Source organism: Hippopotamus amphibius, chromosome 8, assembly GCF_030028045.1.
Source record: "Hippopotamus amphibius kiboko isolate mHipAmp2 chromosome 8, mHipAmp2.hap2, whole genome shotgun sequence".
NCBI classification, from domain to species: domain Eukaryota; kingdom Metazoa; phylum Chordata; class Mammalia; order Artiodactyla; family Hippopotamidae; genus Hippopotamus; species Hippopotamus amphibius.
The window spans coordinates 106,809,043-106,835,679 of NC_080193.1; the positions used below are offsets into that span (position 1 = coordinate 106,809,043).

The following is a 26,637-nucleotide window of genomic DNA, read 5'->3' on the forward strand; positions in this document are numbered from 1 at the left end:
ATATTCATGAGACAACATAAGTTCCTATTTATGCTAAATCAGGTCAATATACCATAAATAACAAGAGTGAGATACTGACAACCAGGTTACACATCCCCACCCAGAATCTAAGTTACCAACATCCTGCAACCTCAGCTGGTCTAAGATGGTGTCTCTCCTTGAGTCTAATTAATACACTGAATGTCTAGAAGGATATAAAAAACAAACAGGGAACCTCAGCAGAAGTAGAAATAATGAATGTAAGAAGCTGAAATAGTAACATTCATATCCTATTTATGTGTAAATATTATTATAACATTGTGGGGTTTCCCATCTCATATGTTTAAGACATTCAAAAGAATCTGATATTTTGAATTTGCAAATTTAACTGTTTAGAAGTCTTTGATTGAATCTGCAATATTTAAATGTTCAGGGAAATTTATTTTAATTTCATACACTTAGATTGGTCAGTTATATAAGCAGTATGTGACTAGAGAAATGCTGTTTAATTTTAAAAGAAATTTAATAAATTCCTAGATTAATAAATTAGACATTAAACAAGGTACAAATAAAACTATTTTACCCCTTGCTGCAAATCTCCCCTGACATTTATAAAAAGCAACAACAAACTCAAAAAATGGTCCTTAGGAACATGTAAGGAATTCCAGGAAAACTGAGGAGAAGGAGTAGATGAGGGATATCAGTGGATCAATAGAAGTTAGAAAACTGATGGAAAAGTGATGTGACAGAGTTGATATAATTACAACCTAAGAACCTGAAGAAGGAATACAAGAAGGAAAGTACTTAATCCCACAAAACTCCCCCAGAGATTTAGCATTTGGACCTACTGGATACTGGGGGTCTAGGGCATCAGGTAAGGCCAAGTGTGGGAGTGGAAATGAGGGTGAAATTTGCTGAAGGATTACTGAGATATTGGACCTCCAGGTCTCCTCCCCTTTCCCACGCCACCAGGTAACTATTGCCTAAAGGTTAATTCTCTGTGGAAATTGAATAAGAATCTCAGCCTGGGACACCAGAAAGAGCAGAGAGGGACCTAAAAACAGATTAAGGGAAAGCCTGCATTACAAACTGTGAGACCCTCAGTCCCTTACTAACCTTACAGAATGCCAACAACCAGCCATTATTTCTACTCCATCTGTCCCTCTTCCTATTCCCACCCCCATAATTCTGTAAGGCAAGAGATAGAACCCTTATGTAGAAAAAGGGTGAGAAAAAAAGACCTCTAGATTCTTCCATTTGAGGAGTCCCCCATTGAAAAGGCTGGCTCATCTGATCACCTTACAGTGAAACTCTCCAGTCAATATGCCCCATCTTAATTCCAATAAATTATTTAGTACCTTGCCTTCAAATATTAATGGACAAACAAGCATCATTAGACAGTCAAGGAAGCCTTCAATGTGAGGACAGCAAAAACCAGAAGGGACCTAAGGGAAACTTAGTGTCTTAAGAAAGACAAGATCTTGTTTCCATAAAAGAAAGCTATGAAAAAAAGGAACAATTAGGAAACAAAATCTTGGAAATTAACACTATGGCAAATATCATATTAACTGAAAGGGCTGGAAGACAGAATTGAAGAAATCTAAAAGGCAGAACAAAAACGGGTGGAAAATAGGAGGGAAACAGATAAAAGATTTAATACAAGAAATAGAATGTCTAATTACTTAGGAACTTCTGAATGAAAGAACCAGAGAATATGGATAGGAGGAAATCATCAAATAATTCAAGGAAGTTCCCCAGGATTCAAAGAAATGAGCCTGTGACCGAAAGGATCCGTAAGTTGCCCAGCACAATTAAGACAGGGCAACGAAGCAGATCAGCATGCATTTCCAGACTGCCCAAGAAAAAGAGTAGGTTTTAAAAGCTTCTAGAGGCCAAAAAAAGGATGCGAAACAGAGTACGGGTTGTAAGAATGGCATCAGACTTCTCGACAGCAGTACTGGATGCCAGAATACAATGAAGTCAGATCTCCAAATTATGGGGGGGTGGGAGGGTTATTTTTAACATGGCATTCTATACTCAATCAAGTATAAAACCATGACATCTTCAGATACTCAGGGATTCTAAAAATTTAGCTCCCATCTGTCGTCCTTTCTTAGGAAGCCACTAGAGGACTTCCTCAGCATTTTGAGAGTTTAAAAAAAAAAAAGGAAGCCACAAAATTTAGGAAATGGGAAACCTAAGAGGAGAGAGGTGAAGGTAAATCACAGGATGACTGCAGGAGATTACACTTGCACAACAGCCTGGAGAGCAACCAGTTCCCACTGGAGCAGGATGAAAGGGTGGCTGCAAGTAACTCAATACCTAACTCTTAAGTTACTTAAACACTTGAGGTCTGTCATCTTACATAACCTGAAGTGCCCACTAACAGGTTGGTCCATTCAACCCCTGATCTTAAGGTTCTCTGTTGGATTTTCTGGAATCATCGCATCTTCCCTTTTTGTGAAAAGATGGCAGATGTAGCTGCAAACTTCAAGTCCTCACGCAACCAGGCAAAAAACAAGGAAGAGAAGTTTCTCTTCCAAGTTTCTTTCCACAGAGATAAAAATCTTATTTACCAAGTCCTATCTCATCAGTCTTCCACTCAGATTCCACTGACCAGATGCCACTTCAAAAAGTTTATAAGGTGGTGTTGTTTTCCCTCTTATGATATGGAAAGCACAGATGCCAAATTTTAAGTCTACAGGTCATAGCCTTCAGAGCAAATACAAGAGCAGATGCTGGAGCCAGAATGACTGGGCTTGTCTCTACCGCTTACCAAGACTTGTGTTCTGATCATACTTGGGGAATTCTCATGGGTCAAAGGATGACTAGATCAAGGCAGTATTTGGGTATTCCTGGGTTCCCTTACCAAAATACCATCTACATACCATCATAACACCAGCCCAGTTACATCCAACCACTAAATTAGATTCCAAACTTAAGAGTTTACTTAGAGGCATTTGTAAGAATAGTCATAAAGTATAGGTTCTTACTTCCATTAAAAGTAGTACTGTATAGAAAAGAAAGAAAATATCTGGGGGGGTCTTATCTTTGCCACCTAAAAAAAAAAACCTTTGTTATTTAAAAGGTACATACGGCTTCCCTGGTAGCACAGTGGTTAAGAATCTGCCTGCCAATGCAGAGGACACGGGTTCGATCCCTAGTCCGGGAAGATCCCACATACCTCGGAGCAACTAAGTCCGTGCGCCACAACTACTGAGATTGTGATCTAGAGCCCGTGAGCCACAACTAATGAGCCCATGTGCTACAACTACTGAAGCCTGCGTGCCTAGAGGCCGTGCTCAACAAGAGAAGCCACCACAATGAGAAGCCTGTGCATCACAATGAAGAGTAGCACCTGCTCGCTGCAACTAGAGAAAGCCCATGCGCAGTAATGAAGACCCAACACAGCCAACAAATAAAAATAAATAAACTTATAAAAGGTACATAATTTTTTTTTTGGCCGCAACGCTCAGCATGAGGGATCTTAGTTCCCTGATCAGGAATCAAACCTGTGCCCCCTGCAGTGGAAGCACAGTCTTCACCACTGGACCACCAGGGAAGTCCCAAAAAGTACATAATTATATACAAACTAGTTATGTTCTGGGAAGACACCTCATTTGTAAGTGGAAACATACTTTACCTTGTGTGAAAGTACCACCAAGCTCCATGTGAGTAGCCTGTAAGAATCCTTCACTACTGTATACCCACTGTGTGGCAAAGAGCAGCTACTCCCAACAGATTTACTAAACAAATTGATGCAACATGCATTCATGTAGGGAACTAACTATTGAGGATCCCTTATTGATCTGAGGAAACAAGCGAAGGGTAATTAATGCAAGAGGGTTGCTGGGTATGGAATGAAGGAAGGGGACTGATATTGATTAAAGGAAGACTGAATTCTGCCCAGATTTGTTTCTGTATAAGTTTTTTAAGACATTTCAATAACCAAAATAACTGTACAAAAAATAAACAAATTAACTTTATTAAGTTACCACTTCAGTCCTTACATTGATTTGTTTACAAAAATATCAGTTTGAAATACATTACTGAAAGTGAGTACACACAATAAATAGAAAATGAGGATGCATGGTGCTGGAGACACAACAACCAACTTATCTTCATCTACTGCCCACTGCTGTAGACAAAATTTCACACGCAATCAGCACTACTGAAACAGCAAAGTACCGGGAAGAGGGTTGCAACCTGTGAGAAAAGTAACTTAAAACTCTGGACCACTCACCAAAAAAAAAAGAAAAAAAGAAAAAAAAAAATCGCTGTCTATCTGGAAGCTAACCTCAGTATAACACTGAATTATCTACTACTACCCATACGAACAATTTTAAAAATAAGAAAAGTGCCAGGGAACCTTCATTAACAGTATTTTTAACTCGAAGTTTTTACTTTAAATATCTGATGATTACTCAAATACCCTAAGCCATGAGGCAGGCCCTAAGACAATAAGTTATAAATAGTCTGAATTTAATAACTTAAACGTGATATGGTTAATATAATACATACTGTGTAAGTAACTCAACCAATCTCTTTCAGATGAGGTGATAATTAAAAGGTTTAAATTTACAGTTTCAATTTCTGTTCAGAAGAGTGATGTCAGTATTCCAGCAATAGTGATGACATCCCATTATTGTAAATATGCTAATATACATATTACTCTGAATTATACTTGATTGAATTCTATGTACATGTGGTTCCACACTCCAAGTGCAAATTTTCAATGGTACAGGTTTATAATCAAAGCTGGGTTTGACAAATGCTTCCTGACTTCTGAAAGCAAATGATGAAAGCACTTCCTAAAAGTGAATAAAACTAGTTAACAAGTAGGTGACCACTTCCTTTTTCTCTTTATGTGTGATGAACTTCATGAAGCATTAATTCCCGAGGTATATTTGTTTCTGGACCATATAGCTTACATGCTCTTCTTTCAAAGGCAGCTACCATCTGCTTTACAACTTCATCAAAGAACAATGTGGCAAGCTGAGAGTGTAGAAGTGAGCGAAATTCAAAAGAAATCTGTAGGAAAATGTTAATAATTATTTTAGAAAGATCTTTCTTTCACTAAATCTCTACTTCAGGTAATGGTGTTCACACTGTGAAACGGGCACTTGGCCCAGTACCTAAGGCAGAGCTATATGGGTCTATATAGATGAGATTTTTAACATCCCTCAGAAGAGGGAGACCTACTTACTGCAGTAAGTACAACAACGGCTGCACAATAAACTTCAATAATCTTATTTTGGGGCAAAGAGTCTGCTTTTATTAAATTAGACTGGAAAAAAGCTTTACTAAATACCATGTTTATCACTTTGGCTTCTTATTAACATGCCCCTTTCAGAGCTACCTTGCCTCCCAAAAGGAAATAAGGAAGGGATGTGATCCTTCTGATAGGGTATTCTCATGAGAAGTAGTAGCAGAAGGATGAGATTAACCCACAAAATAGATGGTGAAGGTGGTTCAATCTTAAAGTAGACAGTGATTTAGAACTTTATTTATATCCCCTCAAGACAGAATTCAAGGCAACCACTTTGAGAAATAACATCTCAAGGACCAAATATCCACTAACTTTTAAGTTTTAATTTTTTATTTTAAAATAATTTCATTTACAAAGGTTGCAAAAATAGTACTAAGATTTCATACACCCATCACCCAGATGCTCCTATTTCAATGTCTCATATAACCACAGTGCAATTAAAACCAGGAAATTAACAGAGGGTGTTAATATTACTAGATAACAATGCTATTATCTAATCTATAGAGGTTTCATTCAAATTTCTCCAACTGTCCCATTTATGTCCACTAATTTTTTAATGAAAGCCACTTAAGAGCTGAGAACAGCATACAGTAATTTACTCAAAATTATAACCATTTCTTAAAATGTAAGCCTGAGTTGCAAATACAGGGAACAACTCATGTTATCATAAAGAAAAAGCCACACAAGTGGCTTTAAGTTTTCCATAGCTAAGGTGATATGAACAAGAAAATACCATAGTCCTTAAATATAAAAATATATTTTTTCCTTTGCACTTTACTTCTGCAAATCATAAGATGCAGAGGCACAGTGTGTGCCTTATAATCTATGGACTTGTAAAAATTAGAAAATAGAGAAGGGATGACAATTCAAGGTTTCAAGGAATAGAACAGAAAAAGAGAAAGGGTCATTAGCATTCTTTCTTCTTTTTTTTTTTTGGCAGTGCCATGTGGCATGAGGGATCTTAGTTCCCCCACCAGGGATAGAGCCCGCGCTCCCTGTAGTAGAAGCCTGGAGTCTGAACCACAGGACTGCCAGGGAATTCCCCTAGCATTTTTTCTTATAAAATTAGTGCAAAAAAAAGTTAGTGCAGTAAAAGGTATTCAAATACTCAGAAACTGGAGACCTTTTTAAAGAATATCTTTTAGTAATGGCTATGTACATAGGTTATTAATTATGGCACCTAATGAAAATGGATTACTCCTTCTTTACCAACTTTACCTGATATTTGGAACAAATAGAGGGCTTTGTGAGAGACTTACTGAAAAATCCAAAGTACAAGTCCTTGGGTAGCCAGGAAGACCTGGGCTAAAACGCCAAACAGTCTCCAAATGATTGAAGAGCTTCCCATCTGTACAGGATGCCTGCAACAAAATGGAAAAAAAACAAAAAACCCACAGTAAAATACCACTTGGATTGTCCAGAATCTACAACTAAGGATGATTTCTTTGAGAAGTAAATATTTTTACAGGTCAGCCCACAGTAACAAAAACATTTCATTGTTAGCTTAGTACTAGGAAGTGATCTCTTGCCAATATAAGCCATTTTCCTTTCTCCTGGGTCCCAAGATGGCCACTTGTGCTCTCTTGCACTGCTATCAACTGTGCTACTCAGAGTTCTTCTCCCACAGTGCAACGGGGAGTGACTATCTGGAAGTTTATTTCCAGCTCTGCCATTTATAAGTGATCCTGAATAAGTTAATTCCCTGCACTGTATTTCCTTAATCTGTAAAATGAGTATAATGCCTGTTTTATACCATCACTGTGAGAGGCCTAAATTTAATATTTGTAAGGTATCTGGCACAGATCCCTAGAACAATTCTATAATTCTTCTTTCCTACCCAAAGATTTTCTCTTATCAATCATATTTAGTCTTTCCCTAACTCATTATTCTTTATTTCTAGAGGCCTCTATGGTTCCAGTTTTCCTGAAAGTCTGGCCCTGACCCTTGTCCCTGACCCACTGCTTTCTAACCTCTCATCTCTTCAGCGCTCATGTTTATTTTACATGTGTGTGTACACAATGAAACATAATACACAGTGATACTATGTGCAGTACATCCTGACATTTCCCATTCTGTATCATTAAAAAATGCTGGTTGAGACCCATTAAAGAGTTGCCTCCTGTAGTGTGAAAAATGGTGACCAGAACCATAGTTACTAGTCCACTGTTAGGACTGGTTATGACCTTGAATGAAGTTCAACTTCTTTATTTATTATCCGAAGATGCCATCTGGGCCTTATTATACTAGCACACAACTGACCTCAAGAATATATAACACCTTCCCTCAGAAGCAAGCTATTTTTTAAATTATTGTTTCAGGGACATCCTAGATGGCGCAGTGGTCAAGAATCTGCCTGCCAATGCAGGGGACACGGGTTCGAGCCCTGCTCTGGGAAGATTCCACATGCCACGGAGTAACTAAGCCCGTGCGCCACAACTATTGAGCCTGTGCTCTAGAGCCTGTGAGCCACAACTATTGAGCCCACGTGCCGCAACTATTGAAGCCCACGAGCCTAGGGCCCGTGCTCCACAAGAGAAGCCACTTACAATGAGGAGCCTGCGCACCACAATGAAGAGTAGCCCCCCCACTCACAGCAACTAGAGAAAGCCCGTGTGCAGCAACGAAGACCCAACACAGCCAATAAAAAAATAAAATAAATTTATATAAAAAAAATAATAAATTCTTGTTTCAAAGTCTATACCCCCCTCCTCCTCAAAAAAGCCTTAAGTTTTCAGCAATTCTGGCAAATTTCAGGGCCAATAAATGATCAAGCCCCTCTACCCCCTTTCCTTTTGATAACTTATCCCCCTCAAGAATTTAGACTGTCCCTATCCTGAGGCTATACACTACAGCTATGCAAAATACGGACTTGCATAGGTAAAGTCTGTTCCCCCAAGTAAACAGTCATATTTTCTCCCACAGCTATAGCCTCCCTAAATATAGAATACAGGATTATTTCTCTGACTCTACCCGGATTTCTCTAAAGATAGTTCAAACTGGGGGCTAAGAGCTAAAAATCCATTTGCAGTTTATTCCTCTCTTCCTCTTTTTCTTCAAACCCTTTTGAATTAATTATCAGAGAGTAACACGGTAGAATCATTATAAACTGCATCCATACTAAAAAGTGTTTAAAAATAGAAATGCTCTATTTACACATTTATAAAAAGATTATATTAAATTTTAATATGGAAACCAGTGAATATTTTAAAACTTGTTTAGACCCAATAAAATAATAGTCATTAAAATACTAACTACTTTAATAGCTGAATTTAGTCACATTATGCTAAGTCACTGGGGAGAAGTAAACATTTTCTTCAAAGGGTTTGGCCTTATACATAGTTAAGTAAAGGCCATCTAATTTTTAAAACCATCAGAAGTGTATAATAAAATTATATTATTTCAGTTATCCAAATTTGTTTGTTTGTTTGTATGTTTACTTTTTTTGGGCCACGCCTCACAGCTTGTAGATCTTAGTTCCCCAACCAGGGATCAAACCCATGCCCCCTGCAGTGGAAGCACGGAGTCTTAACCACTGGACTGCCAGGGAAGTCCCTATTTACTTACTTTTATTTTTAATCTTTTAAAACTTTTTAAGTTACCCAACTTTAAGATAATGCATTCCACCCTTCCTTACAATCACAAAAGAAGCTCACAGGAAATTTAATAGTGAAGGAGAAACAGCTGCTGGGAATAATCACTATACTATAGCACGTTTCTCCAACTACTTTTTCACAAAATGTGGCAGTGCTGTACTCATATCAATAACCCAGCCCAAGGACCCACAGATTTTTATCAGTATGTTTTGATAGGGACAATACTACCAAAGATTTCATTCCTAACAGAGATACTGAACGCAGAAGACAGGCTTCTGGCCATTACAGATTCACGTAGACTAGAATCACTGACGTGTTAAGTCACAGGCACATTTGGAGCAGCTAACAATTCACAGAAAATATCACATGGCTTCTGCTGCTTCCTCAGTTACGATAATTTTTATTGTATGTTACATATGTGTATCAAGCAGTAAAATCCAAAACCTGAACCCAGGGAAAATTGAAAGCTGAACATAGTTGTGTGTTATTCTCAAATATGTTTTTAAACAACAACTTAGCACATTAAGTGAGGCAGCTTATTTTAAAGGAAAAATAGCTCTGAATCAGACACACGGTATGAATTTGTGAATTTCACACATAGTACGAAATTAAGGCTCTTAATTTCCCTAAGCCTCATAAAATTGAGATAGTAATGATTATCTAATACATATTATTATAATAAAAAAAAAGTTTCCTCCTGCCTTGGTAGTGTTGAAAGTTACTGAAATTATTTTGAACGTCTGTGGATCTACAATTACCCAATAACACAGTAGTGAGAACTTCATAAACACAGAGCTCTCATGACTCCTGTCATTGTAGTACTGGTGCTGAGGATACAGACATGAAAAAGAGGATCTCCCATTCCCTCAAGCAGCTCGACTTCATCAAACAGAAATCCAAATGAAGAAAGAAATTGTATTACCGAGTGATGTGAGAAATAAATAAAGCACATGCAAAGCTCAGAGGAATCACAGAGGCAGAACTGATCATCTATATGAAAGGAAATGGAGAAAGCAGGTTGGAATTTGAAGGATTAATAGGCAAGGAATTTTCATTATAGGTAGACAAGGGAAAAACATGCAAAGGTACAGGGCTGTGGATGAAGTATTATATAGTGCATTCATGGAAGCCAGGGAAGGGAAGAAAGCCAGGGGAGAAAATGGGACTTTTTTAGAGCTCTTTTAGTTAAATGCAGGATATGTTAAGACCTAAGTTATAAGAGTCTGAATGGTAGGAGACTGAGGTCAGGGGGCTCAATTTTAAGATTATAGAGATATTGGCTGCTGTCAGACAGACTTAGAATCTTGGCTGTGTAACCTTGGGCAAGTTATCTAACTCTCTTAAGCCTTAGTGTACTCAGCTACAAGATGGAGAATAAAATTTGTATCTCAAAGGAGTGTTGTGTAGATTAAATGAATAATTCAAGTAAAGCACTATAAAGAGTTCAATATGTTAGCTATTATAAGAGAGGCAGTGAAGTATAATAGGTAAAAACTCCAAAACTATGAGGTAAACACGTGAAAACAGTCATAATGTCAAAGTCCCAGAGTGGGGCATAGCCTTTTAAGTGAAGTTGAAGTTTTGAGAGTGGGACTAGGGTGGACTCCAAGGTTTTAGCTTCACTGAACAGTATACTCTTTCTGGTATGAGAGTTGCACCTCCTCAATGCCTGACAAAGAGGTGATGAAGGCATTTAGCTCTGGCCTATTACCAAGAAATGACACCACCACTAAATCCTGTGGGCACAAAACACAACTCAGCTTTCAAAGTCTTCAGTCACCACACTCACACTCTAGGAATTCAAAAGAAATGGGTATTACTCTGTGGAATTCTGCCTTTTTGTGTGTTGAAGTCTGGGTACCTTTTCTATATGTGTACCCTCCTCTGAGAAGGGTATGATGATTAATATAATTCATGCAACAGTACCTGGCATTTCAGTACCTGGTACATGGCAGGATGACTTCAACGACGTTTATGTTCTCCACATTTATATCTTTTCTACCTTTCTTCATCCTCTCACCACTTTCCCTTCCTTAACTTAAAAAAAAGTAGTGCAAGTATTAAAACATTTCTTATTTGTGTGGCCGAATCTCTCCTGTGGGTCAGTAGTTCTCAACAGAAGGTCAAAAGAAAAAGCTTCTCATTTCCATGTTCTAGTTAAATTTCTACTTGGAAAGAATAATGCTAAAATTGTATAAAATAACACAATTTAAGAGATATAATAAACAGTTTTTTCCCTCCTCCTATTAGTTTAGGGAAATTTTCTTCACACTATTATACTTTAACCCATTTAATATAATCCTTAATCCATTTAATATACTATAATCAATATCTGAGGAATATTTAAAGACAACAAAACCATTACCTTTACCAAATGTGGTTTCACCAAGGTTACTACTGATGTATAGCGCTCCAATACAGGTGGAAACCCAATTTCTAATCGTGTTTTGCAGTATCCGGATCTCCTTGATATTACATCTGATTTTTTGCACCAAGGAACAAAATGCTTGTAATCTTCCATTCCTGATACTACATCATACATTTCCTGCATAGAATATCTAAAGAAAAAAAAAAAGAGGGGTGTTCACTGTACCTATTTATATGGTATATGTACTTTAAATTGAATACAAATAAAACTCACTGTGTATGAGGCAATAAATCATTTGGCATATATATATACATATATATATATATATATATATATATATATGTATATATAGAACCACACCCTGGGATGAATGTCTTCAAAGCAACACAGAAAATAAAAGGATGAAAGGGAGCTAAACATATGTGTATAGAGGTTACAATGTAGCAGACCACAGGTTGAATCTGGCTTGCAGATGTGGTTTTTAAAATTTTAATTAGTGACCAGCATTTAAAAACTGAGTTTGAGAGAAAAAATTGAAGCAACCTAAATGTTTATTTAGTTGGTAAACATTAATAATTGCTTAATAATAAATGGTTGTGAATTATGGTACACTCATATGTGGAACTCATCAGTTATACAAAGGGATTAAGATCAAATGTACACTGACCTTTGAACAACACAGGTTTAAACTATGTGGGTCCACTTACACACAAATTTTTTTCAATAAATATAGTATCTGCATTTTCATTTTAGAGATCTTTAAATTAAATGTGGGAAAAGTTTGTGTTCAGTTAGAGATCATAATATATGGAATCAAAACAAATAGGGTTTGAGTCTTGATTTTATCCAAACTGTTTTGGCTTCCTACCTTTGGGTGAATCATTTTCAACTCCTTGTTTTGAAACAGAAATAGCAGTATGTAGATTTTTTTTTTTACTGTGTGGGGGTCTGCGCCCCCCAAACCTCCCAATTTTCAAAGGTCAACTGTATACTTTAGAGCAAAGAGATTTACAATATATTGCTACATGAAAAAAGGCACACTAAAACAGACAAGATATATATGATTCTACTACTTGATAAATATTAGAAGTGTATGCTATATTTCCTCAATTTTAAACATTTGATATTTGTTCTCTTCTGAAAATAATTATGTTAATAGACTGTTTGTAATGAAACTACATTCAAAAAGTCCTAGACGGATACAGATTAAACAATTACCAGTTGTTAATTCAGGAAAAAGAAGTAGGAGTAAAAACAGACTAAGTACTTTAGAATATATATTTCTAAATTGTTAAGTTTTCATACAAAAAAATTGTAATTCTTAATTTTGTAATTAAAAAAAGAAAAAAATCTATAACACACAAAAAGGAAACCTCTTATCCTTTTCATGAACCAGCATAACATCCTGCCAATCCAAGCCTCAGAAAAAACATAAAAAACAAAATCTATAAACCCACATCACCTGTGAGTACTGAGGCAAAACTTCTAAGTAAAATATCAGCAAATATAATCCAGCAATGTATTAAAAAACAAACAATTAAATGTAACTCATTTAAGGATGTATGGCTTAATGCTAAAAATTATATTATTATTACCATATTAATTAGCCAAAACAAAAACATTATATGATTCCCTCCATAGACGGTAAAATACTAGAAGCATTTCTATTAGAGTTACAAATAAGACAAAGATGCTATCATCACTGTTATTTGACATTTTTCTGAAAGTACGTCAAAGTAATTAAGTCAGAACATGAAAATATGAGGCATATGTGTGGAAAAGAACTAGACAAAATTGTAAATTGGCAGGTGATATGACTATCAAATCAGAAGTGAATCAATTCAGAATGCAGTTATGTAACCTGTTAAGAAATACATAAAAAATTAATACCATTCCTATACTAACAAATAGAAAACAGTAGCACAGAAATGCAAAATACCAAGAAATAAATTCAACAAAAAACCAACAGGGTTTAAATGAAAAACCAAACAACAATAACACTGTGGATACATGTAGAAGACAACTGAATGAGAACCACACACATTACTAGTTTTGGTTATAAGCACTCAACACTGTTAAAACATAATTCACCTCAAAATGATATAGTAAACAACCACATTCTAAATTTTAAAAGGGTATTTTTGGAATATGACAGAGTGTTTATATATATTTAAATTAATCCTTATGATCATGAAATGAGGCAGAGAGGGGGAAAAGAAACCTACCCTCCCCATGTTCTCAGACACTTGGAAAGAAATGCCAAAATAAGTCCCATGAAGGAGTATGAAACCTGGTAGCCTGGAAGCTAATTGCCAGAAAAGTAGTCTACACTGACAGAAAGCAGTATAGCCTAGTGGTCAAGGGGATAGACTTCATAGTCAGAAAGGGCTGTGCTCAAATATCAGTGCGAAAACACAGCAAGTCACATGACCCTGGCTAGGCTGCTTAACTGCTCAACCTCATTTTCTTCATCCATCATTGAAAAATACCTCTACAGGGGTCTTTTAAGGGCTAAACGAAATAGTTTTGGCATAATTCACAATGCTTACTAGGCACTTAATAAATGGTAGCTATTACGTGTTTATATCAAATACTGGAGAAGACGAAGATCATTAGATAAGGCTAATCTGTAATAAAAATCTTAGCATGAGAAAGAATAAGGAAACACTTAAGAATAAGTAACTATGGCAGGAAAAATAAGCTTTGGAGTCAAGACACAACATAATCTCTCTGAGCTTCAGTTTCCTCATCTCTAAAATGGGAATCATACCCAGGTTACATGGCTATTACGAGAATTAAACAAAACAATAAATACAGAGTACCAAGCAGTACCTGTCAAATGTAAGTACACAATAAAAGGAAGATATTAGTGATTCAAAAGTAAAGCAGACCAATGCAGTATTTGATTTCTCATGTTTTTGTTGCCATTTCTTTTTAACAGATACCAGGTGAGGCAAAGATGTCTACCTATCCAAGTAATTGGGCTTGCTTTATGTGGCATTATTGCTGGCCATCAGAAGGCCACAATTACATAGCTGTAACACAACTAGTTGTTGCCAATAATATCAGAGAGTAAGCACTATCACTTCCAGACCAATATAATTAAGAACCATGAATATCTTCTTAAGAGACTCTGAAGACTGAGGAATCACAAAAGCCACAAGTTGGATGGAGCACGGGTTCCGGAATCACTGCTTGAGGACTGCTACCTATGGATTGGGAACAAGCCTTTCAGCTTTACATGAGAAAGAAATAAACTTTTGGGTTCATCTGTACTGTTGCTAGCATTACCTTAATTAATACAGTGACTATCTAGTAATAAAGGTAAATTTAGTGACAAAAGTTATGAATATGCCCAAAGTTCTTTACTGCAGAAAAATCAGAAGGGAAAAAGCAACTGAATAAAATGATTAGAAGAATTCATGTAATACTTAATTCCTGTTGGGAATTAAGACCCCCTTGTGGAAATTCCCAAATGAAGGGCTGCTTGATTTCCGGTTTAGCAGATCTGTGGAGCCTCTATACTCTGCTGCATATACCCCTAGATGAGGGGCCAAACACAGCCTGCTGCCTGGCTCTGTAAATAAAGTTTTATTAGAACACAGCCATGCCCATTTATTACATACTGTCTATGAGTACTTTTGGGCTACAATGAGTTGAGTAGTTGCAACAGAGACAGTATGGTCCACACACCTATTTATTAACTGGCCCTTTACAGGAAAAGTTTGCCAACCTCTGCTCTAGATGGTAGGGGCCTCTTAACATGTTTATATGTACTCACCTATGTATGTGTGTATGTGAGGGAGCTGTACAAACATATCTGGCCCAAAATATCAGTAATGTTGCCACTATAAAAAAGAACAGTGTACAAAAATGCAGGTCATAAACAGTTTAATTATTTCCTTTAACTGTCAAGATTTAAATCTATCCTATAAAGTTACCCCATGATTATATACATTTGACAAATACTTATAAAACTGCTAGGGCTAGAAAATCAGAGGTTAGTCTGTAAGAAGAGAATCCAGAAAAAAAGAGCCATGATATTCTATAGAAAATTGTGAACACTCTTTTAGTAAAACTATTATTATATACAAACCCTATAATTCTCCTCTCTGAATATTCTTTTCTTTTGTTTATTAACGGTGCAGCAATTCTGAAGAAAGTTCTTGCATATATCTCCTTTGGCAAAATTGAGGTATGTAGTGGAAGAGTTCTGCTCATCAGTATACCACAGGAAGCTAAATATCTAAAAAGACAAAAATTACCTGATTAACACTGACAATTAAGAGGAAACACAAACTACACAGATAACAATCATACTTTACAAGGCTTTGCAATCTTAGAATATTCCTGAAAAAAAATACACACGTGCGTGCATACACACATACACATGCACAAATAAGCTTCTTAAGCATCATGAAGAAAATTAAACATACCAGCTTGCAGGTAGGGTTAGAAACTTCTAACAGAAAAGCTATCTCTTTTAGGAAGTTGGCTTTTAGTCTGCAGTCATGTGTTACAACATATTCTTACCCTAGGCTTGCTAGAATATTCATCCAATTTTCACCTCATATACCAAGCTTGTTTTCCCAACTGGATCCATAGGGGTTTCCTTAATTCTTGACCTACCCAATGAGATTTGAAATTAGGTTTTGCTCTCCCATTGGATATCTGGCAGCCCTGTCAGACCTGCTGCTCAGTTATCTTTTACCTTTTAATCTCCATTTCCATGTGTATACGTAAAAACATATGTCAAGGTAATTAGAATGTTAATTGTTTGGGTACTTTATAATATACATGCCTGGTATGCTCTTCACCTAAATATTTTTAGCCTTTACTTTGATAAGATTATTGCATATCTACTTTACACTACTGTTCATGCATTATTAGTTCACATACTTATTGAGCTCCTATTCTGTGCTAGGCCCTAGGGATATAATGGTGAATAAAACAAACATGACAATTATATTCTAGTTGAGGATTCAAAGAAAGCACTAAAATAGAAATGGGTGTAGGGACATGTAATTAGCACCTCCTTTAGATAGGCTGGTCCAGGAAGTTCCCTGAGGTTGTATTTCAGCTGAGACATAATGGATAAGGAGGCGTTAGCCATGCAGAGATAGGTATGTACAAGGGTGAGTCAAAAATTATCCACACTCTGGCTGTAGAAATTCTATAGCCTCTACCCTCATATGTACATAATAAATGTGTAAGCACATATATATAAAATCTCTTTCTCACACACACCTGTGTGTGTACATGGGAGGATGAGAGGTAGATACAGAGCATTTCAGGTACTAGGTAAAGAGCTAGGCTGCATCCAGACACTAAAAAAGACTGACAGTGTAACAGCAGTATAGTAAGCCATGGGGAGAGCACCGTGAAATAATGTTAGAGAGACAGGCTAGAGCTGGATCATGCTGGTCAGGATAAAGCAATTTGGAATTTATTCTCAATTAGATGTTCTTAAAGTATTCCAAGTAAGAGAGCAATATTTCATTAAATCAAGCCTTCAAGTTACTTTTTTTAAAGGAGAATGGAGTGGCCTGGTGAAATCTCATGTTTTCATATATAAAATTTGATTTATATAAGATGATTTACATAAAAATAAAATTTCTTTAAGGACATCGACACCCTACAGTTTGGCTGGAAGAGAAAATCAAGTTAAAGAATGATTGAAGAAATTGGTGATATTCAGCCAGAGGGGTAATCCTGAGAATATGGCTCCAAAATACATGAAAAAACTTTTGAACAATTAAAGCAGTTTATAAAAATTGGATGGACTTATTCCAAAGGTAATGAAGGAGAGGTCAATGAAAATGGTTAAGCTAAATGCTGCATGACTATGGAAAAGTATCAAGCATATGAACTGTATGAATGAACTTAACAGAGAATAAGGGTGTCATGTGTTCCTGAAAATCTTTAAAAATATGATGTTATGTGAATTTTAAAGGCAGTGATATTTTTAAAAGCCTACTGTAATTTTTCTGAGTAAACCTATAGAGTTTGCTTTAATGTAGAATTATGCCAATAAAAGTAACTGACAGTTATTCTGCTAAATGAAGCAGAACAGTGGAAATAAAATAATCAGGCAGTTAATTTAGCTTCCCCCTTTAAAAAAAAAAGGCCACAAAAAATTTAATATCTCTGGTAGCCACATTGATTATAAAAACCAGGCTTGGTGTACAAAATGCCTAATCACCCATAACCCTTCTAAGTCATTCTTTAGATGTCTTTACCTGTTTTAACAGTTTTATCTATTTTGCTCACTTTTTGTATAGATACCTTATTATCTATTATTGGAAGCCAATTATGTGGCAGACACTATGCACAATTATTAATAATTTTCTGATAAATCAGTACCAGAAAAGGCAGCATCTCTGAGATAAACATTTAAAAAAAAAAAGACCCTTGCTTCTGAAGAGGTGAACTGGGTATATGGGAAGCTTACTTTTCACTGTATATGGTTTTGAATTTTGTACCAGGTTCATGTAATATGGTCCCCCTATTCCCCGAAAAAGAAATCCTTACACAATCTGATTAGTCATAAGGGAAATGCCTGTGTTTAAAGCAGACTAATAGGAGTTTTCTGATCAGTTTGCATACCATGGTTACAATGCCCTGGACAGCACATCTATTTTCATACATTATCAAGAATAATACGTCTTCAACTGCAATACGAGAATCATACAGTCATATATATGGTTAAATCATGAAATGAAAACTGGACCAGATGAAGCACAGGTTTTTGGTCACTAACCTTCCAATACTACATCCCAAATACTCTAATAAAGGTCAGAATCTATATTAATGCTTCAGCCTTGCAATGAACTCATAAACTCCATCCCTTTTCATTATCATAAACAGTAAATATCCTGGAATTTAAGCCTTAATTTGATCATGAAAGCATTTTTTTCCTCAAAAGTAAGTTATGTTTATTTGCAAACTAGCATTTTATAAGAATAATAAAGCAGATACAGTATATTCTGCTTGGAACTACCTTTTCAAGTTATTTCCTAAAGCAAGAGTGAAGGACATGAGATGATTTTATTTCAGTTTCAACCAATAAATGTCTAAAAGGATTCGGAGTTGGTTGGGTTAAAATTTCATTGAATCTAAAGTCCTGGAGCTAATCAGATTTGTGCTTTCTCCCTCCACCCCGTACAGTTCACAACTGAATTAATTTTAAACGTTAACTTTAATTTTCGAGCATAATTTATTAAAACATCATTAATAAAAGGAAATTAAGTGGTAGAAGCATGGAATCTTTCATGTCTTCACCTTCATCACCTATCAAAAAAGAACCAACCAGGACAATCGAAGGCAGACTCTGGTTCAAGGTTACAAGACTTCTAAGTTACAATGGCATGGAAAAAAATGCAAGTCCCCGGCTTCGGTTTAGTTTAGCAAGCACCAAAGGGCGGGGGCAAAGCCCGCTACCAGGAACTGCAAAAAGCACTCTGGAGGAACAAACGTGGGCTCCCCGTCAGACCACGAACTCCCACACGCCCATCAACCCGCAACTCCACAGCCCGACAAAGCTACAACTTTCCAAGAGCAGCAGCAGTAGGCCACAGGGGAGGAGACCGGAAGAGCCCCAAGGCACCCCCGCCGAGGTGCTTTATCAGCTGCTTTCAAGGCGTTTAGCGGATGATTCACTGCGTCTCGCGAGGGCAGCGAACAACAAACACGAGACTCAGAGTCCGGGACAGGCCGGCGAGCCTAAGGCCGAGGGTGGGGGGATACTCGCGGCCCTCAGTCCCTCACAGGGCGATGGCAGGAGACCCCTTCTCTCCAGAGACGCGGAAACGCATCCGGTCCGCCGGCCTCACCCCTGGTCCCCTTGCTTAGCAGGCCCTGGCAGAAAAATACCCTCGCCGCGGCGCCCCCGCTGTTCGTTACCTGACGCTCCGCACAGGACCCTGCGCTGGAACCGGGGCTCCGGCCGCTGCCGCCGGCTTCGGACGGCATCCTGAGACCACCTTTTTCAGGGCCCTCTGACCGGTCCGAGCTGCCATGATCTTCTCACTGAAGCCGGTCTGTAGTAGGCCGGGACCAGGCCCCCGGCACCGCCCTCCTCCGGCGGCCCGGGCCGCCCGGCGCCGCCGCCTTCCAGCCAACCGGCTGGCCCCCTGAGCGATCGGGCACGCCCCTTCTCCCTCCCCGACTGCGCAAAGCTGACGCACGCTCCCACTGCCGCGGGGCCGACTGTCAACGCTTTCGTCACGCTGCCGGCCAATCAGAGGGAGCCCAGGGCCAGCGCACCCCTCTCCGCCGGCGGCTCTCCAGTTCCCGCCGCGCTCGGGCGCCTTACGTAAGAGCCGAGGTGACCGCCCGTCCCACCTCCCGCGCTGGAACTCTTCCCTGGATTCGCCAACTGCCGCGGTTCTCCTGGGCGCTGCTTCCGGTCGCAAGGCCCACCACGTGAGCCCAGTCCAGGGGCGGGAAGAAGCCCGAAGTTCTGGGTGTTGATTATGTAACTTGTCCAAATCGGTGAGTGCTGGGCCGGACCCGCCATCTTTACCGGCTGCGATGTCTGGTCGGCAGTCTTGCTGTTAATGACCGTCTAACACAGTACCTGCCGTGCTTACCCTGTGAGGTTGTGAGGGCAGTACAAGGTCATGGCCTTAGGGAAGAGACTCGGTTCTATTTGCCTTCTTCCTGTGTGGCCAACATTTTAATTGCTGTTCGTACGTGGTTTGGGTTTCCCTCATTCCATACAAACCAGACTTTGCTGCGAGTCACACATTTTAGGAATCATTCATCAAGTCTTGACATTTTCCCCCCTTTGTTTGTTTCCAGGTCCTTATTTAACTTTTATATGCCATAGTTTCCTGTAAACTATACAGTGAGGATCCCATACTGCTTACTGCATACAGTTTTGAGAAATTGGTAGCTGATTAAATGTAGTCAACAAATATTTATTGAGCACTCACTCTTTTCGCTGTTTTAGATGCTGGATAAGTGAACAAAAGTCTTTACTATTATAGAACTTACATTCTAGAGTTGGGGAAATCAATATATTAAATCAATTAATATAATACAATAGCAGATAATCATATGCTGTAGCTAAAAAGCAAAGCAGGGAAAGGAGATGGAGAGGGGGTAAGGTGGGGTGCTCTTTTGTATAAGGTGGTCAGGTGGGCCTCTGAGGAGGTGATAATGAAACAGAGGCCTAAATGAAGCGAGGAGGTGAACTGTGAATATTCAGGGGGAAAGTATCTTCAGGTGGAGGGAACAGCAAATGCAAAGGCCCGAGAGAGAAACAATCTTGCCATGTTTTATGAGAAGCAAGGGCTTTGGATCACAGTGAGTGAGGAGGAGAGTGTTAAGAAATGAGATCAGAGGTAGTGAGGGCTTTTTCATAGTACCTGGGAGGCCATGGTACTAACTTCAGATTTTATTCTAAGTGTAAAGGGAAGTCATTTGAGGTGACTTGATCTGATTTACATTTACATAAATATTCCAGCTTTTGTGTGTATGTATATTTACTATTTTCTACTCTTGCTTTGTTCACTGCAGTCATCCCTCACTAGATGCTTTGTGGAGAGAGTTGAAATCCCCAGCTACAAAGTATGTCAAGCACTTTTCAATACAACACAGGATGTGCTTGTTGATTGAGGTGGTTCTGTAGCTGCATCCAAACAGTTCTATATCAGATTACCTTCGAATACACAATCCCTGCTCTTCTTGCCTTAAAGCTTAAATATTGCCAGTAATATCTTCATTTTAAATGTATTTTCACCATATTACTCCCCCACTCAACACCACAGTGGTTACAAGTTGCCTACAAAATATAGGCATTACACTGCTACATCCTGCAAAGTTCTATTTCAAATTATCGGTATTGTTACTAGAAGGCCTGTTAAAAATATTTTCAGTACAATACATGATGTATTTGTGGACTTAATAGAAGGCCTTCTTTTATTAAGTTCACCAAACATTTTCTCATTGAACTCTTCCCAGACATGAGAAATTATCTACTGAATTGGGTCACCAAATTGAATAGTCCCCCCCGCCAGCAGAAAAAAAATGTTTAAGGCAAATAAAGGCATCTTTGTAATGGATGACAGTGTATGGTACTCATTTGACTTCTCAGCAAAGGAAAGAGTAATATGTCAGAAGCTTAAAGGTGATAAGAAATTCTGGTTCAGTTTTAGTAGATGACAGTGCTTCCATAAGTTGTGGGCTAAAAATCTGTTTATACAATATGAAAAGTTTGGTAGTAAATTAAAACTCAGCAGAGACCTGTGGGAAGCAGTACCTTAGAGTCCAAACCAATTATGCTACAAAAAATATATTTGAGAAAACACTGCCTATTAAATATTATTGCCAAAATAATTGAATCTGAATTTGGTCAAGCTTTTAGATATGCCAGTTTAAACAGGGGATAGAAGAACATGTTAAATGACACCAAGGGGATACAATCTGCCAAATACAGAATATGGGAAATTCTGTAGGACAAATGACCTAATTTCTTCAACAAATAAATGTCAAGTAATGAAAGAGGACTGGGGGTATAGGGGGGTTGTTGTAGATTTATAAGATTTAAGAGGCATTATTTAGATTTTGTTTTGAACAAACCAACTATTAAAAGACATATAGAAGACTGGGAAATTCAACTGAGATCTCTACTTCAGTAAAGATTCATATGGAATATTACAAGTGAAATATGATGTGATTTATTTTAAAATGATCCAGTGGGGGTGGAGGAATAGAGTGTATGAAACAAAATTGATCATGTGTTGATAATTATTGAACTGGATATGGGTAATTGGGAATTTATAATGGTATCGTATCTAATTTTTGTGGATGTTTGATATCTATATACATATATCTATATATTTCTTTCTATATCTGTATACGAGGGTGAGTCAAAAATTTTCCACACACTGGCTGTAGAATTTATTTTAACTAACTTTTAGAAAAGATAAATACATCATTTTTTGACACAAGCTCCTTGCTTTTCATACACTCTGTCCATCTATTGACAGGCTTTTGTATTCCCTCATTAAAAAATGTTTTAGGCTGAGCTGCAAATCACAAATGCACTGTTGTCTTCACTTCTTCATCAGAAGTGAATCTTCGTCCTCATAAGGCTGCTTTCAGGGGACCAAACAGGTGAAAGTCCAGTGGAGCAAGATCAGGACTATGGAAGGATGCTTTAACACCTCAAAATGAAGTTTTTGAAGAGTGTCGACAGTGTGGGCAGAAATGTGCAGACAAGCATTGTCATGCAAGATCACAATGCCCTTGGACAGCAGTCCTCTGCGTTTAATCCAAAGTTTAGGCTTCAGCTCTTCAATAAGTTTCTCACTGTAACAAGCACTGTTGATTGTTGAACCTTTTTCCTGATAATGTTCCCACACTGGCCCTTGAGAATCACAGAAAACTATAAGCATCAATTTTCCACCTGCTGGTTGACTTTCAAACTTTTTCTTGGTCGGCGATTGAGGATGTTTCCATTCCATACTCTGCCATTTACTCGAAGGTTTGTAGTGATGAATCTATGTCTTGTCACCAGTTATGATTCTCTTTAAGAAACTTTCACTTTCCTTAGAGTATTGGTCCAAATTTTGTTTGAAGATATCCAAACGCTTCTGTTTATGCTCTTCCACGAGTTGTTTCGAAACCCGAGTCTGTCCTGGATTACTTCGTTTTGAGGTGTTAAAGCATCCTCCCATAGTCCTGATCTTGCTCCACTGGACTTTCACCTGTTTGGTCCCCTGAAAGAAGCCCTATGAGGGCGAAGATTCACTTCTGATGAAGAAGTGGAAACAGCAGTGCATTCGTGATTTGCAGCTCAGCCTAAAACATTTTTTAATGAGGGAATATGAAAGCCTGTCGATAGATGGACAGAGTATATGAAAAGCAAGGAGCTTGTGTCAAAAAATGACGTATTTGTCTTTTCTAAAAGTTAGTTAAAATAAATTCTACAGCCAGAGTGTGGATAATTTTTGACACACCCTCATATATACACATATATATACACGTATATTTAATTTCTTCCGTTCATGTGATCTTTACAAATGAAGTTTTCCTGATTGACTTCCCCGTGAAATGTACTTTGACCTTTTGCTCACTTCAGAGCCCTAAATATAGACTGAACAGGGGCTTCCTAGGTGGCACAGTGATTAAGAATCTGCCTGCCAATGCAGGGGACACAGGTTTGATCCCTGTTCCAGGAAGATCCCACATGCCGTGGAGCAACTAAACCCGTGCACCACAACTATTGAGCCTGCGCTTTAGAGCCCGTGAGCCACAACTGTTGAGCCCATGTGCTGCAACTGCTGAAGCCCACGCACCTAGAGCCCATGCTCCTTAACAAGAGAAGCCACGGCAATGAGGAGCCCGCGCACCACAACGAAGAGTAGCCCCCACTCACCACAACTAAAGAAAGCCCACGCACAGCAAAAACGACCCAACACAGTGAATTAAATAAGTAAGTAAATAAATAAATAAATAAAATAAAAAATATATATATAGACTGAACAGAACCAGAAAACAGAGGTAAATAGAGATGGCTATGATTTTGTGTTCATACTGTTTTAAATCATCCCTCTGGTCAAAACAAATATAGGATGAGTTTTAACCACAGAATAAGACCTTTAAGCATCACTTATATTTCTTTCCTGAAATAAAGCAAGCTTTCAAAGTTAACATAATCTCATTACTGGCACCTTTTTGATCAATAGAATAATCTTCCCAGCATGCTCAATGATCTCTTACAGGGATTATCTTTGTGAAATGTTTGGTTGAAAGAACACCCTCCATGACTGAATCAGGAACTGAATTATGAGAGATTAGTGTAATTACAGATGTTAGTTTTTAATACAAATTGACTATCAAAAATTGACTAAAACTAGACAGTTTGTCCTTACTGGTTGGCTGTGTCAGGGATCAATCAGGAAAATTATACTAGTTATGTTAAACAGAAATTTTAATATAAAGACATTGTTAAATAGGGATTGGAGAACTAAGGTGACATGCTTAAGCCTCCTGACACAAATTCTGACGTGAAATGTTGCCAACCAGAGAAGCTGAGAATCAGGAGACAGTACAGTGCCAGGGTTTTTATTGGAGGCTGATTACATAAGGCACCCTCTACCTAGGTGCTAAATTTCAAACTCCCCAAGGAAAGCTGTTGTTTGGCATAAGCCATATTGCCTGCACAGTTTAGGCACAGTGAGACAGCCTTATCATTTCTGCGAATGTTGGAAACCCATCTGAAATCCAAGTTCTCAAATGCCAGCAAAAGGCCAGCCTTGTAGGCAGGTCTTTCAAAGGACAGCAGGCAGGCCTGACTCTGCTGCTCACTTCTCTGGGGCTGGGGGAACAAGGAAGAAGTTGGTGTTATTAGAACTTCGAAACTTGGTGGAGGGGTTCCAAAATGCTGGGACCCACATCTCTAAGGGGAGAGCACTGCTTGGCTGGTGCCAGTGAAGCATAGAGGAGACACATCCCCTACTCCCAGACCCCACAGAATTAGGACTCAGATCTCTGAGGAGGAAACACTAGTTGATATTAGTGTATCTGTGTTGGTTCATTGAGGCTTTTTTGATTCAGTCCTTCAGCACGTTCACTAAGATCTTAGGAAACAGGTTTAGGGATGTTAAGTAACTTGCACACACTAGAAAGCAGCATAGCCAGCAAGTAAACCCTTGTCTTTGACTTTAAGTCAGAGAGCTAATTTATCCTACATGACTCTGTGAAAGATGTAGCAACAACTTTGTGATCTTAGAACTAAAATTTTAGAACTGTTTGTTGGCCGCTCCACACAGGTTGTGGAATCTTAGTTCCCCCACCAGGGATAGAACCTGTACCCCCTGCAGTGGAAGTGTGGAGTCCTAACCACTGGACTGCCAGGGAATTTCCATAGAACTGTTTTTTAAAACAGGTCAATTAGACTGAGTCAAAACTAGAAATTTGAGCAAGTGATTCAAACTAGAAATTTGAACAGGAGAAAAGAGGATAATTGACTACCAGTGGGGCCACAAAGGATGACAGCCTAGTTTAGGGGCTCTTCTCAGCTTTCCAGATCCAGAAAGTTTTAATTCAGGGCATTCAGAGTTTACCAAGGGAACAGATTCTTCCTAGTTACGTGACCAACCTTCTGATCCAGCCCTCAAATTTCCCTTTTGTTGCTCCCTGCCACACACTGTGGCATGTAGCCACATAGAACTGCTTCTAGATCCTCTACAGACACAGTGGTGTTTTTTGCCTACATTGCCCTCTTTTCCTAAAGGTCCTCCTTTCTATTCCCACCCCCATCTCCTCTATTCCCTTTAATCTGGCTTATTTCTTTTCATCCTGTGAGACTGACCCAGTGTCACCCCACCTAGGAAGTCTCACCTTAAAAATTAAATATAATAATAGATAGCATGGTTTGATACTTCTGTACTGTCCTAAAATACCACAAACATACCTAATTACTCTAACCACTTTGTATTGTAATTGTTTCTATGTGTCTGTGTGTACTGGACTACAAAGCAGCTGAAATACTGGGGTTTCTGTGGTATTCTATAATACATGAAGACAATAAAATAAAATTTTATATTAGGATTACTGTTTTAAAAATCTGAGACATAATTTGTATTCTCCTAGCTTGTCTTTTTGGTAAGAAACATTATTTCTTTAGTTAGTTTGCATAATGTGGGTTCAGATCTTTCAGATCTTGTGTCCTCCATCACAGATAATACATTTGGTAGAGATTGCTCTTAGAAGTGCTTTTGGTACATTATCAAGTTCTTTTGGGACCTGAGATGTGGTTGGTTTAGACCAGGACACCTGCTATTATTTAAAGTTGTCAGTTACTCTCTTACTATAACCTCGTCTCATTTAAATTAAGCCCACTTCTCTTTTTACTCATATTTTTTTCCTTTTAGTTTTGGGATTGTTTTTCTTAATAGAAAACAAAGAAACAAATGAATTGGGAGTTCACTTTGTCTTCTGTTGTACTGAACCATCCACCTCAAGCAACAGAACTGGTTTCATTATTCTTGCTCCAAAGAAAAGCCTTTTTATTTATCTTAGTATTTCATCATAAGCCTCAGCTCATTGAGAGTTTTAGCCTTTCTTACACTACTGTTATAGGTTTCTGACACTTTTAAGTTTCTTTTTTTTTTTCCACTCAGGATTTTTTTTAATCCCCTTTTTAAGTGACTAAGTTTATAATCTGCTAAACATTTTACCCAAGTGTGGGAAAACTGCCTGGAGATGCAAAGCACAATAAAATAATTACATGAAAAGAACAAATGAAAACTGTTAAAGTTGTTGTAGTTGGCAGCACTTAAAATTGGTAACTGGAATTTTTTAAAAAAGTGCATAGCTTAAAAGAAAAGTTACATAGCTACAAGATGATTCATTGTTGATTAACTGTTGAGCATTTTTATTTAAGAGGACACAACAGGCTTAATAAATTGCAATTC

General features: G+C 38.0%; 2 protein-coding genes across 7 annotated transcripts in view; one reads left to right on the top strand and one right to left on the bottom strand.

The window, feature by feature from the left end:
* Window positions 1-3,941: 3,941 nt before the first annotated feature.
* COQ10B (coenzyme Q10B) lies at window positions 3,942-19,362 on the bottom strand. 3 transcript variants are annotated; one of them, XM_057746552.1, is made up of 6 exons: window positions 19,112-19,362; window positions 15,306-15,455; window positions 11,207-11,399; window positions 6,508-6,609; window positions 4,911-5,010; window positions 3,942-4,185 (listed from the first exon to the last, which is right to left on the bottom strand). In XM_057746552.1, exons 1-6 carry the CDS (start codon window positions 19,225-19,227, stop codon window positions 4,148-4,150), a joined length of 699 nt encoding a protein of 232 aa, XP_057602535.1. In that variant the 5' UTR covers window positions 19,228-19,362; the 3' UTR covers window positions 3,942-4,147. The 3 variants fall into 3 exon arrangements, with proteins under 3 accessions (XP_057602535.1, XP_057602534.1, XP_057602533.1); XM_057746551.1 differs by having other exon boundaries at window positions 3,942-5,010; window positions 11,213-11,399; XM_057746550.1 differs by having other exon boundaries at window positions 3,942-5,010.
* Window positions 19,363-19,460: 98 nt separating this feature from the next.
* SF3B1 (splicing factor 3b subunit 1) overlaps window positions 19,461-26,637 on the top strand; it is a 56,591-nt gene continuing 49,414 nt past the window's right edge. For 2 of the 4 annotated variants that reach the window (XR_009055172.1, XR_009055173.1), the window contains exon 1: window positions 19,461-19,702. The gene's annotated coding sequence lies outside the window, so the exon portion shown is untranslated. The remainder of the gene's footprint in view (window positions 19,703-26,637) is intronic. The other 2 variants (XR_009055171.1, XM_057746547.1) reach the window with 2 other exon arrangements.